This window comes from Mercurialis annua, linkage group LG3 (assembly GCF_937616625.2).
Source record: "Mercurialis annua linkage group LG3, ddMerAnnu1.2, whole genome shotgun sequence".
NCBI classification, from domain to species: domain Eukaryota; kingdom Viridiplantae; phylum Streptophyta; class Magnoliopsida; order Malpighiales; family Euphorbiaceae; genus Mercurialis; species Mercurialis annua.
In genome coordinates this window covers 12,847,138-12,859,935 of record NC_065572.1, presented here as the reverse complement: position 1 = coordinate 12,859,935, position 12,798 = coordinate 12,847,138, and the positions used below count along the sequence as shown (strand labels likewise).

Genomic DNA, 12,798 nt, shown 5'->3' with positions numbered 1-12,798 from the left:
GTTGTATCAAGATGTATCTCAAGTTACTCAACAACTATGTCAATGGTCGATTCTACCACCATATAAAGCTGGAAGAAGAAAAGACGATGAATACAAGGAGTCGTTGAATCTGTTGGCAAATTTTCCAAAATCAAGGTATATGTCGGATGGAAAAAGCAGAGTTACATCATTCCGCCGAATTATTTATTGATACAAAAGACTTCTTCGCTACTGTCTTCTCCAATATCACCACTGTCACACCATTAGTCTGATCTCTGTAGTCACCATCATGTTGAAGGCCGCCATCGTTTGCCTAATCACCGCCGCCACCATCCACAGCGTCACCAATTGTCGCATAAACACTAGTCGGAATGTCGTTACACCGCCATTTCAGAGATGGAACTTGAATTGTTTCCGATGACAATCTTTTTGATCTCCATAAAATTGGAAATTGCAGTAAGGCAGAGGCGGAATGGGGACACATAAGGAAGGAGGAAGGACCCGTGATACCTCCAACGATCGACTAGAGTTTCACAGATATGAATGTCGCGCCCGAGATGCAATGTGTCGCGCCCATGATGCATGAATCACGCCCGTGATGAATGAAGCATCTCGTCCTTAATATGTTACTGGACAGCTTGAGATGGAAAACTCAATTCTCGCTAGAAAGCTCCGAATCGACTTCCGATTGTTCCTATGAGGTCCTACACACTAATAAAGAAGATTAGAACCCTCATAGTTAATCGTCAAAGTCAAAACAAAGGAGTTTGAAAGGATAAGGGTCCAACATTTGTCTATTGTAATAATAGCCAAATTTGAATTTTTTTGTTGTAAGTTTGGCCACCAATTTGATTATTATTAATGTAATTTGTTAATTATTAAAAAATTAAAAGATTTGATTTAAATTGACGAGTCATAAAAGTTCGACTTTTTTTCATTATTAGGTCAAAGGTAAAACTGATATTTTAATTTAACAACTAAATTGAAAGGAAAATTTATGGGATTATTTTTCAAATACCTGTTTTTGGCAAAATATTTACAGCATTTTGACCCATCTTTTTCTTATTTCCTACGCAACCTATTTTTCTAACTTATTTACAAAAGTACCCACTATATAGAAGTCTTATCTCATTTTAAGTTAAACTTTTATATAGCCACTCTTTTTTCTCTCTCTTTTCTCTCCTCTCTCTTAAATTCTCTTTTCTTTTCTTCTTCTTTTTTCGTTTGATTTTCAGTTTGTCTCCTCCGGTTACTTTTCCGTTCATCTTTTCCGTTCGCGCTTCCGTTCGTCTACTTCCGATGGATTTTTTGTCGTTTCCGGTCGTTTTTCCGTTCGCGCTAGTCCTTTTGTCTCTCCCGTTCGCGCTATAAATTTCTTGACTCGTTTTTAGATTTGTGTAATTTTTTAAGTTTTTTGTATTGATTTAAACATTTTGTAAATAAATTATTGTAAATCTATAATTTTTTGTTTATAAAATTGTTATATTATTCATATAATTATTTATTTTGTCTTTCTCTTATTCATAGATTTGTTTATTGCTACTGATTTTGTAAAGAACAAATTGATTTATGGTGCATTTGTAGTAATTTTATAATACTAGTTTCGCATTACGTGCTATACACGTGGCTCGTAACGTAACTCCTCAATGAACATATTAGTAACTTTATTATAATTATATCAATTTTTTATTTATAATTAATATTAAATTAGTTAAATTTTTTTGTAAAAGTAAATATAATATATTCGGTTATTAAATTTTTTTCCATACTAAATTTATTCTTCTTTTGGTTTTATAATAACCATAATTAAATAATTAACTTAATTTTATTAATAATATCTTTAAAAATAATAAGATAGAAATTTAAATAATAATAATATATTGACCAAATACAATATTTTAATTTTGTAGTTCAATCAAACTAAAAGATAGGTATTTCTACTAATTTGTAGACAATTTAGTTATTTTTTACATACTAAAAATTAAATTGGAGATAATTTGGCTACCTATTCTAAATAGGACTTTAATTACAATAGTGATTAATTAAATAACTAATTAGTTAATAACTATAAAACCTTTATTTAGTAGTAAACTGAAAAGGATTATTCAGTAAATTTGTCTGTGCCCCCATCCGTGTTTTTATATATAGTATTGATATCTACGTTTTAGTGTTTTTTTGATGTATTTATAATGTATTTTTGGTGTTTTTCGGGATATTTTTGTTTTTTTTATTGTATTTCTGCCGTTTTTAATATATCTATGGTGCATTTACAGTGTTTATGGTGTATTTGCAGTGTTTTTATGGTATAAACCATAAAAACACTACAAAATGCATAAATACACTATAAATACACTATTTATACACTATTGTTACAATATAATAAGATAATAAAAAATTCTAGAAAAAAATTCTATAAAAAATAAACAAATTATTAAAAACTAAAAAATAGGGATGAGAAATCGGTCGGTTTGGTCGACCGAACCAAAAATCGAAATTGGAAATCGAAAAAGGTATTTATAAAATTTAAAAAAAAATTATTTTTCGTAAATAAAATTAGAAAGAAAAAGTCAAAACTTGACAGATAAAAGTATAAATAAATTATCGAAACATGTATTTTAAAAAATTACAACAAATTTATTCTATACATCAAAACATCCAAAATAATTCAAAATAATCAAAGAGTCAACGCGCCCCCTGAACTTGTAACACAAGGTCATCTAACCCAATTTATACTTTTTTAAGCAACCAACCCCATAACTCTTCATTTTTTGGTCAAATAGCCTCATAATTATATTTTTTAAAACCGGTAAAATACAAATCGGAGGTGAGGGATGCAAAATAATAATTAGATACTTTCCTAATTACTGCGATATAGTTATCTTAAATCTATTTTTTAAAATAAAAATATAAATTATCGGGTTATTTAATCCAAAAATGAAGAGTTTTGAGATTGGTTGCTCAAAAAAGTATAAAGTTAGTTAGATGACCTCGTTTCACAAATTTAGGGGGCACGTTGATCATTTGAACAAATAGAAATTAAGTTTATAAGGAACGAAATAAATAAAGAAATTACTTAATATCTCTTCCACTTTTCGAATTCGGTTTCTACTGTCACTTTCCCAAACGAAAAAACGGAAAAGAGAACTGCGATGCTGCAGTGGAGTCCACGCAAATAGTATCAGCCGCAATCCTCCAACGAGTAAATACAAAAAGATATTTCCGCAACCACATTCAGATCACTCCACGTGTAACCTCATAAGATTAATAAAAAAAACGGACGCCTCGTGTGATCAAGATCCTCTTAAACCGCCACGTGGTCTCTCTTCTTCACTCCTCCTCCTCCTCCTTCATCACCACCAAACAACAATCACTCAATAACTCGTGTATAATCTCAAAAATGTCGTGCTCTCTGCAACTAATACCTAGTTGCAGCAGCAGCAGCAGCAGAGTTTTGCACTACAATCTCCTATCTCCGACGTCGTTTTACAGTACTAGCAGAGATCTATCGTTCTTGTTCAATGGAGCCGTGCATTGGAAGAAACACATTCGATTGAGTAAAGGAAATGGTAGAGTTTATGCAATGTGTGATGGTAATTCGAGATTGAAGATGAATCTGAATGAATATATGGTTCATTTAGAGAAGCCGTTCGGGATTCGATTCGCTCTCTGTGTTGATGGCAAAATCATCGTACACGCTCTCAAGAAAGGGGTAAACAAATTAATTTTTATTTTGTTTGTTTTTTTTTCTTTTGATTAATTTTTCTTTTTAATTGTTTGTTATGTTTTATTGTTTTCAGGGAAATGCGGAGAGGTCCAGGATAATAATGGTGGGAGACACTTTGAAGAAAGTTACTGATTTGTCTAGCGGAAGATTTGTTACTATTAACGATGTTGGTGATGCACAGTAAGTAAAGAATTGTGTATGTATAGTTGTGTATATATGATTCTCATGATTGGTCATAACCTAATTGCTCTTGATGCTAATATGAAATTTTCAATTATGAATTTGATGGTTAGAGTATTCATTTCTATTGTTGTTGGCTAAGTAGCACGGACGCTCCATTCAATCAACGTGTCCCGATTTGGAAACGTTTTGGACGCTTGACCTTTCGGAGACAAAACTTCATTTTTACATGGAATACTTTAAAATAATATCAACATGACCTACATGCTTATAAGGAAAACATAATTAGTCAATCGTATAGAAATATTTTGTAGCAATTGATCATCAAGTCTTTTTGTTTTAAGTAATTAACCTCTTTCACTTCAATGCTTGCTGCGTGTTTCATAAAAGTCTATGGTTTAATTGGTATACATACAGCCATCAATAATTAGTTCATACAATTGTCTTCATGTTTTCAGTACTCGTTTAATGTTCTGTTTGTCTGGGTTTTCATTTTTATTCTTTTCAGTTTTTGTTCTTTTCAGGAACATGCTGATAGAAAACACTGGATCTTTTAGCTTGATCCTTGAGAGACCCTTTTCCTCTTTTCCAATTCATCAACTACAACTTCTCAATGATATAGATATTATGTTCAATAGAGGACGTGTTCCTGTTACTACTTGGAATAAAAATATCCTGTCGTCAAATTTGAAAGCTTCTACTGAGGGAAGTGGGAATTCTGGTTATATAACATTTGCTTCAAATTTTCTAACATCAAATGGATGGAAGCTTTTGAATGATCAAAATGGATATCTGGGATTACAATCAGAGAACACTCTCCGCTCTCCTGTGAGCCAATTTGTTTGTGTTTTCTCTGAGAGGGAATCTGGAGAAGGGGAATGGGCTTATGGGAACTTTCCTGTGGAAGAGTACATCAAGGCATTAGAACGTTCTAAAGGCGAGCTATACTACAATCATGGACTTGGTATGCGATATAGTAAGGTGTGATGGCCAACTTGTATTCCGTTATTTTATTTGGTGCTTAGCAGTGAAAACTTTGCATCTATATTAACAGCTTTTTTCCCCTTCATATATATTTACAGCTTTTTTTTTCTTCATATTGTCAGATTACAGAGCAAATATATGTAGGATCTTGTATACAAACAGAAGCAGATGTAGACAATTTGTCTAGCGTGGTAAGTGCCTTTGCCATGAAATTGGAAAGAACTGTCACCAACTTGTTGTTCTGGCCTCTGCTCATTTATTTAGTGTTTTCCCAACCTGATGTGTTGACAAGCTTATGAAGTTGAATAACAAACCACCGATATTATGGAAATACAAAATTGTGACAATAAATCATTTTTTGATCCAAATTTCAACTAATCCTTGGAAAGAATGTTTAAATTTGTAAGATATTGTGCAGCTCTATAGAGTTATTTCAGTACCACCTAGAGTATGTCGTCCCAATTACCATAATGTTATTGTTATCAGTACCACTTGACTCATATGCACCTTTTTTTTCATCTTCTATAGTAGCATTTATGCTGATACCATTAAAAATATCTTAATCACTAGTGTGTTAATTCTTTCATAACATGTTTAAAGATGTCGAACTATGGGGTGATGATAACATGTTTAATATACTGACATTATATGTGAATATGTTATTTCCATTTCCATGTTAACTTCAAGTTATTTCTATTACAGGGGGTCACTGCTATAGTCAATTTTCAAAGTGTTACTGAAGCAGAAAACTGGGGAATCAATTTTAATACAATCAATGAGTCATGCCAAAGATCCAATATTCTCATGATCAATTATCCTATAAGGTAAGTGAAAGGTTTCATGCCACATTTTGTTGTTGATGAAGAAAGATGCCTATCCCAATCCATGGAATTAGCTTCTCTTCATTTATGTTGGACATGTATTCGGTCATGTTTGCACTTTGTATTCCTATGTAATTCATACCGCCTTTCAATTTTCTCAACCATGAAGCTTCTCTTAGAAACTTAGTGGCTTAAAGTAATGTGCTATGGAAGCTCTAGCAAAGTCTAGATACATGATGATTCATAAATTTATAATCAGGTAAATTTTCCCATAAAATACACTTCATATAAGTGACGCCCCATAATATTTGCTACAGGGATGCAGATTCCTTTGACATGAGGACGAAATTACCATTCTGTGTTGGGCTTCTGTTGCGCTTATTGAAAAAGAATCACCGTGTTTTTGTTACTTGTACAACTGGTTTTGATAGGTCTCCTGCTTGCGTCATTGCATACCTTCATTGGATAACTGATACATCCCTTCAGGCAGCATATAATTTTGTCACTGGATTGCATTTGTGCAAGCCTGACAGGTTCTTCTTACTACCTATTTATAATAATTAATGTTAATTTGTACTGACAATTTTCATAGCTATCTACTTGTGTCTTGTTCCAGTTCTTAAAAATGTTATTTTTTGAGTCATATTTCATGTTCTTGCTATTGCTTGAATAAAAAAATGAATGTGATAAGATTGTTGGTATACATCCAAATTATCTGTTACTACCTATACTTTTTCAGAACTCTGTTATTGCGATTGTATAAAGTGTTTGCTTTAGCATCCAAATTATATACATTTGTTCTTGAACTTCACTACTAAGAGGAGTCCCCTGTCTGACTTGGCTCTTTCATGGTGGCAGTGGGAAACTAGATAGCTCACTCCATTACCAAACTTGATACTCACTACATTACTATACTTTAGTTGTTTGTAGTGATTGTTTAATAACTCGAATAAAAGTAATAGATAATCTTTCTAATTGCATGGGTTTTATCTTTTTCAAGATTTTTCTTTCTGAATTGACTGAAGCATAATTTATATGAGTCTTGATGGCAGACCTGCAATTGCTTGGGCAACATGGGATCTTATAGCTAGGGTGGAAAATGGTAGGCATGATGGACCAGCGACACATATTGTGACTTTTGTGTGGAATGGTCAAGAGGTACTTGATGCAAAACACGAATTAAAATATGATAGTACTTCTATTTTTATAATACTGAAATTGGTCGAATTAATAAAGAGATTTGACGCATGATTTGTGAGTTTCAATCCCATTAAATATGTGATTTATATGATTGTAGAAACACTTGTTAATGTGACTGTACAATAGGGAGAAGATGTTTCGCTGGTTGGAGATTTTACCGGAAATTGGAAGGAACCAATCAAGGCAAGTCACATGGGTGGTCCAAGATATGAAGTTGATGTTAGACTGCCCCAAGGAAAGTAAGTATGTCTGTGCTCCCTAGTGCAATTGCTTGATCAACTTATAAGATTTCAAAGTGTAAATAGTTTACTAAATTGATGCATGTCATCTTCTTCCATGTGTATTGAAGAATTTTTAGCTATTCTGATTTAAAATAATAATTTGGAATCTTATCCCTGCATTCTTCAATCTTCCTTCTTTCTCCTGTCCCACATCTGCCCACTCTCCGGGCGTCACAGCCTTAATAGCCGCCCACTTGCTAAAGTTGAGATTTTGGAGTATTTGTTTTAGAGAGTGCTTAATTATGAATTTCCATAACATTCTTTGCTCTTCAGGTACTACTATAAGTACATAACTAATGGACAATGGCGGCATTCAACAACTTCACCAACAGAGCAGGATGACAGGGGAAACATCAACAACATCATTGTGGTAGGCAATATTGCAAATGTGAGGCCTTCTATTCAACAACAAAAGAAGGTTGGTAAATGTCACACATTTAAATACGCTCCACATATACATGGTCTAATTTTTTTTTTTTGGATAAACAAAATACCGGGTGCTTCATTTTTTTAGGTTTTTTTTTCCCCTTTGTAGGTCACGTAGGCTAGTATCTTAACTCAATTAGAAAAGAAATAGTATGGACTTGTTTTTGATTCCACCTTCCTTTAACGAGTATCTAAGATCAAACATCACAGAAGTTAAATTCTTTAGAGCGGCTCCATTGTAGAATTTACGACTTTGACAATCCAATTTAATCCAGTTGCCTCATCTTTTATTAGGAGTTTAGCAGCTTCTTTCTTAAATAAACATGTTTTTGAAAAGTCAGAAAATGCAAAATTTCAGTTAAAGTAAATTGTATTTTGATGGATTCCATGTTTAAAAAGCTTATAGTTGGCTAGTTGCTAAAAAAATGACAAGACTTTGCAAGGTTGCACTCTGGCACTGCATGTGATTCCTTCCAAATAAGGGGACTGAATTTATGTTTAGGGCTAGTCAATAGATATTTACTTTATCACTTAAAATTTTCCTCCAACTGCCAATTTTTTTTTTCCTGGTGCATTCTGGAGTGGCTCTAAAATGCTAGGGGGATTACTGTTCATTTAGTACATAGAAAATGCCTATCATCATTAGAGAAATCCCTTGTTGTCGTGCTAATTTGCTTCTTTCAAACATGTGGAAAGGATGGGGATAAATGAGGAAATGTTATTCTATTAACTTTAAGCGACAATAGAAAAACTTGTGCTGTGGTTATGTTTTCTCGTCGGTGATAGCTTTGTACTATGTCTTTGCAACTCATATTTTACTCTAAATTTCTAGGATGCCAACATTGTGAAGGTAATTGAGAGGACATTGACAGAAAATGAGCGCTTCATGCTGGCAAAAGCAGCTCGCTGTGTTGCATTCTCTATTTGTCCAATCAGACTAGCTCCCAAGAAATAGCTGGGTATTTGATATCGATCCAGGTGACTGTTCATTTACATTCTTCCACGGCCGCATACGTTCATACTTTCGTCAATGCATAAATCATCTTAATACCAGCTCTAGAGAAATCAACTATACCAGTATCGTTGTGCGATAAGAAATTTTGTCATCCAATACATTCTTATAGAAGTAAACCATGATCAATTCAAAGTAAAAGTGACCAATCATAGAGTTCCCCTTTGAAAGCTTTTATAGTTCTATAGCATATAGATTAGTTACAATTCTCACTCTTGATGGCTTTTAAGGAAATAAAAGCATATTCATGTAAATTGTTTTTGCTATTGCCTGGAATTTACTTGCTGATTGAACTCTGAAACTGAACACAAATGTAAGGCTCGTGTGTTTAAATTCTTAACACAAAATGTCAAGATCTTTATGAACTTTGCTCAATGCTCATTTTGTATATGTTGATAAGTTGGCAGGAAAAGAGTTTTCATGTGTTATACAACATGTAGAACTTACTATAAAATCTTTATTATACATGCATACATTAAAAATAATAACATTACATAAAAATTCTTCTACTTAGTTGTTATGCTTATCTACATACATGGACCTCTAGCCTTGTACTTTGTCTTCTTTCTATTAGCAGAACTCCTTCCTTAGTTAATTTTATTTTCCAGGAATTAACGGTAAATCAACTTCATCACACCATTGAACACACCTAGTCTCAAAATATGAACTCTGGACTTCACTTGGCCAATAAGTTACCCAAACTTGACCTCCAATTCTCCATTTCAAAACACTACCTTCCATTTCCTTGCTCAATCTCCACTCTACTCCTTCCCCGTAATCGTCACCTGCAAAAACCAACCCTCTTGTTTTGGTAAATGGTCGATTCGGTTCATCATACTTATTTTCATTACCAATGCCTTTGCTATCACCACCATCACTATTATTATCGTTGATTTTTGTTTTCCATGTGGCAGCTTCTTTACCATTTGTACTATTATGTAAAACTGCATCAAAAATAACACAATTCCCTTCAGCATCTTGGTCCCACCTCCAGTTTTTCATCTTCGTCCTTGTAACCATCCTTGCCCTAGTTTTCACCTTAGAAGATGTTGAACTTTCATGACTTCCCTTTACAACTTTGTTTACTTCCATTTCTCTCTCTCCATTTTCCGTTGATCGACCCAAACTCAACCCGGCCACATAAGTTGCTCCAACCTCCGGTCCAGCCCAAATCTTAGCTCTAGAAACAAAATGCCTTTCCTCAGAATATTCTGCACTCTCACTCTTTTTAAGCCCCAGTTTTGCCACATGGAACCGCAGATTGTCGACATGTGCAATGACCCGAATGTACCCTTCATAGAAACTAACAGAATATTCTAACTGTAAAACTGCCTCCAACTGTTGGTGAGCCAAAGCATATTTTAGTACTGAATCCCTAGCTTCAACAGTTAGAAATTTGCTTTTATTTCTTGAAGAATTACTGCTATCCATAGCCAAAATAGGTGCATAGCCCTTCAATACCCAAAAACCATGTGTTTCCATTGCATAAGAGAACTTAACTTGCTGTCCCGAAGTAGGAGCTAGAACATGTAGTCCTACACCAACTTCTCTCAACATAATCCATTTTGTCAACATATAACCCAGAGTACGCATAAAATAAAGCTCAGCGTCTACTCCGACTGTTACTAAAAAAGTTTTTAAAACTTGAGCTTGTTCACATTTCAGAATTTCAAGGTTAGGACCTAACATGGACTCGAAGTACATGGACCCAACTTCGCTTGGTGCATCGAATACGCATAGCCAAAACAACCTCATGATAAACACCAAGTTAAAGAAACTTGAAAATGACTCGGGTGAATGACTATCGATGATCCAAGAAATGGGTTCAGGTTTGAGTTTTTGAAGCTGTGAACGAGGGCAAGTACTAGCCTGAGCAGCCATAGGTGAGCGTGTGATGATTTCTTGGAGAAGTTGTAGTAGTAAAGGAAGGAAAGGTTTTTCTGAGTTTAAAGGACATTTGTCAGAAACCCAAATAGTCTCTGGAGCATTATAATGATGAAAACCCTGTAAACATAAAGCGAATGTAACCAATACGTCCGAGTTGGACCCAGCACTTCTTTCTGCTCTAAGATGAATAGAACGATGAGTTGATGAATCGTCTCTGACGGAACTCGCGAGTTCAAAGACACGTGGTGACTCTGACTCGGCCCACTCGGCCAAGTCAGGAAGCGCACATATCCATGACCATATATCCATCTTCATCAATCTTGGGGCTTAATGGGTATTTAGTTTTAGTTACTTTCTGTGTGATATTTGAATGAAAGATGAAGTAAAATGTTAGTGCAGATTTAGAGGTTTTTAAAGAGAGTGAATGAAAAGATTATGAAAACTTGTAGCAAAAATGGCCGTGAAAGAGAACAAGTGGCTGTAAGTAGTTTAGTAGTGTATTTTGCTTCTGTTTTATTTGAAGTTGAATTAATTGCAGTGCATATTTTCTTTCAGTGTTATTTTCTTGATTGAATCTTTGTTTGGTAATGTTAATGGTTATTAGCAACTGTGGGACGTGGAGTTTTAACGTTTTGTAGGTGGGAAACCATACACGTGTACAGTAAATCTTGTATAATTTGCGTACTCAGTTTTGTACCACAAACATAGTCACATGAAACAAATTATATAGAAGAACAAAATAGTGTATGAGAGGTTACTATATGAAAGAACAAAATGGTGTATGAGAGATGTTGGCCTTGTATCTATCTAATCTTCCGAAAAAATCCGCATAAATTCAGTAATGAATATTGGTATAACGTAGGGTTGAGTACGGCTCGGGGGAGTCTGAGGATCGGCGAATCTCCGGAACCAAATCAAAAATCGGGGATTGCGAAAATGAGATTTCTGGATCCGTATAATAATTAGTTTGGTTCGGTACGGAGATTTTATTTTTCGGTACGGTTCGGTACGAGAATTCGGTCCTAATGGTTTTGTACGGATATCACTAGAACCACATATATTAATTTATCTATTATATATTAATAATAAATTATTTGAAAATATTAACTATTTATAATATTAATATTATGTTAATAATATTTTTTATATTCGATAAAAATCAAATAAATTATATTATTAAAATGATATAAATTAAATAAATATTTTATATAAAAATTGAGCTTGTCAAAATCTCAGATTAGTTTTATTTTTAATAATTAATATTCAATAAAGTAAATAATTTGTACAGATAAAAAGTTAATTTATAGGGTTAGTTACATATAAAATTATGACTTTTACATTGATTCATGAAAAATCATGACTTTTAAAACGTGGCAATCGAAAGCACAACCTTATTTTCAAATTCAACATTGGGGGTGTTTTTGCTGACGTGACAGACACATCAAATGTCCAAATTAGCAAAATTTCACTGAAAAATGTGCCAAGTCAGGAGATATCCAAAATACTATAACTAGTTAATTTTTTAGAGCTTATTAAACTATCAATTTGGATATGTATTTACATCAATTTGTTACCACTAGATAGCAAGATTAAGGCTTTTTTTAAGTTTAACAAAATTATAGACTTTAGTTTATTTCTTTTTTGCTTCATTTAACTTTTCACTGAAAAAGCAATAGTTTTAAAGCTATAATTTTTTATTATAGTAGTTTCAAACAATAATTTTTTATTTACATAATTTTAAAAACATATTAAATAACTACAAAAATAGCCTAAAAACATTACAAAAATACATATTTCTTAAAAAGTGTTTACTTAACATTTAAAAATTCATAGTTTTTGCGTTCCGAACTAGAGATGTACCAAATATATCAATGTATCTTTGGGTATAAAATGTCTTTATGGTGTTTTTCTATAAGTAAAAATAAATGAGTAAGAAATTAAGATTTTTATTTTTTAGATAAAGATGAAATTTTTGGGTTTAGAGCGTACTTTTATAAGTCAATCAATTATTTTTATTTGAGGTTTTTATACAAATACCGGGAAAAATAAAAATATTTACAAACATACTACATGTATTTTTTAACATAGATATAAAAAATTATTACAAAAATACAATTTTTTAAAAAATAATTATAAAAATCGATTTTTATATAAAATTTTAAATTTTCCAGTTTTTGTATTTGTTTGGTATATAATATGCATATAATCTGTATATTATCTGTATATAATTTTTTTAATTTGTATATAATCCGTATATAATCTGTATATAATACAGATTGTATACAATTGAAAAACAAAATTCAG

The 12,798-nt window shown here is 32.7% G+C and overlaps 2 protein-coding genes across 5 annotated transcripts; one reads left to right on the top strand and one right to left on the bottom strand.

The window, feature by feature from the left end:
• The first annotated feature begins 3,131 nt into the window (after nucleotides 1-3,131).
• LOC126673323 (phosphoglucan phosphatase LSF1, chloroplastic) lies at nucleotides 3,132-11,031 on the top strand. Of its 4 annotated transcripts, XM_050367419.2 has the most exons (11): nucleotides 3,151-3,688; nucleotides 3,777-3,883; nucleotides 4,408-4,864; nucleotides 4,990-5,058; nucleotides 5,570-5,691; nucleotides 6,006-6,221; nucleotides 6,741-6,846; nucleotides 7,015-7,127; nucleotides 7,443-7,587; nucleotides 8,428-8,573; nucleotides 10,273-11,031. In XM_050367419.2, the coding sequence occupies exons 1-10, from the start codon at nucleotides 3,377-3,379 to the stop codon at nucleotides 8,548-8,550; spliced, it is 1,770 nt and encodes a 589-aa protein (XP_050223376.1). In that variant the 5' UTR covers nucleotides 3,151-3,376; the 3' UTR covers nucleotides 8,551-8,573; nucleotides 10,273-11,031. The 4 variants fall into 4 exon arrangements, with proteins under 4 accessions (XP_050223377.1, XP_050223376.1, XP_050223375.1 ...); XM_050367418.2 differs by lacking the exon at nucleotides 10,273-11,031 and having other exon boundaries at nucleotides 3,153-3,688; nucleotides 8,428-8,982; XM_050367421.2 differs by lacking the exon at nucleotides 10,273-11,031 and having other exon boundaries at nucleotides 3,551-3,688; nucleotides 4,392-4,864; nucleotides 8,428-8,982.
• LOC126673325 (uncharacterized) lies at nucleotides 9,031-10,809 on the bottom strand. The gene has a single exon (XM_050367422.2). It carries the CDS (start codon nucleotides 10,807-10,809, stop codon nucleotides 9,205-9,207), a length of 1,605 nt encoding a protein of 534 aa, XP_050223379.1. The 3' UTR covers nucleotides 9,031-9,204.
• Nucleotides 11,032-12,798: the final 1,767 nt, after the last annotated feature.

Coding starts and splice junctions, on each gene's coding strand:
- LOC126673323 (XM_050367419.2), top strand. CDS start 3,377: ATGTCGTGCTCTCTGCAACTAATACCTAGTTGCAGCAGCAGCAGCAGC. Junction 3,689..3,776: donor TACACGCTCTCAAGAAAGGG/GTAAACAAATTA, acceptor TATTGTTTTCAG/GGAAATGCGGAGAGGTCCAG. Junction 5,692..6,005: donor ATGATCAATTATCCTATAAG/GTAAGTGAAAGG, acceptor TATTTGCTACAG/GGATGCAGATTCCTTTGACA.
- LOC126673325 (XM_050367422.2), bottom strand. CDS start 10,809: ATGAAGATGGATATATGGTCATGGATATGTGCGCTTCCTGACTTGGCC.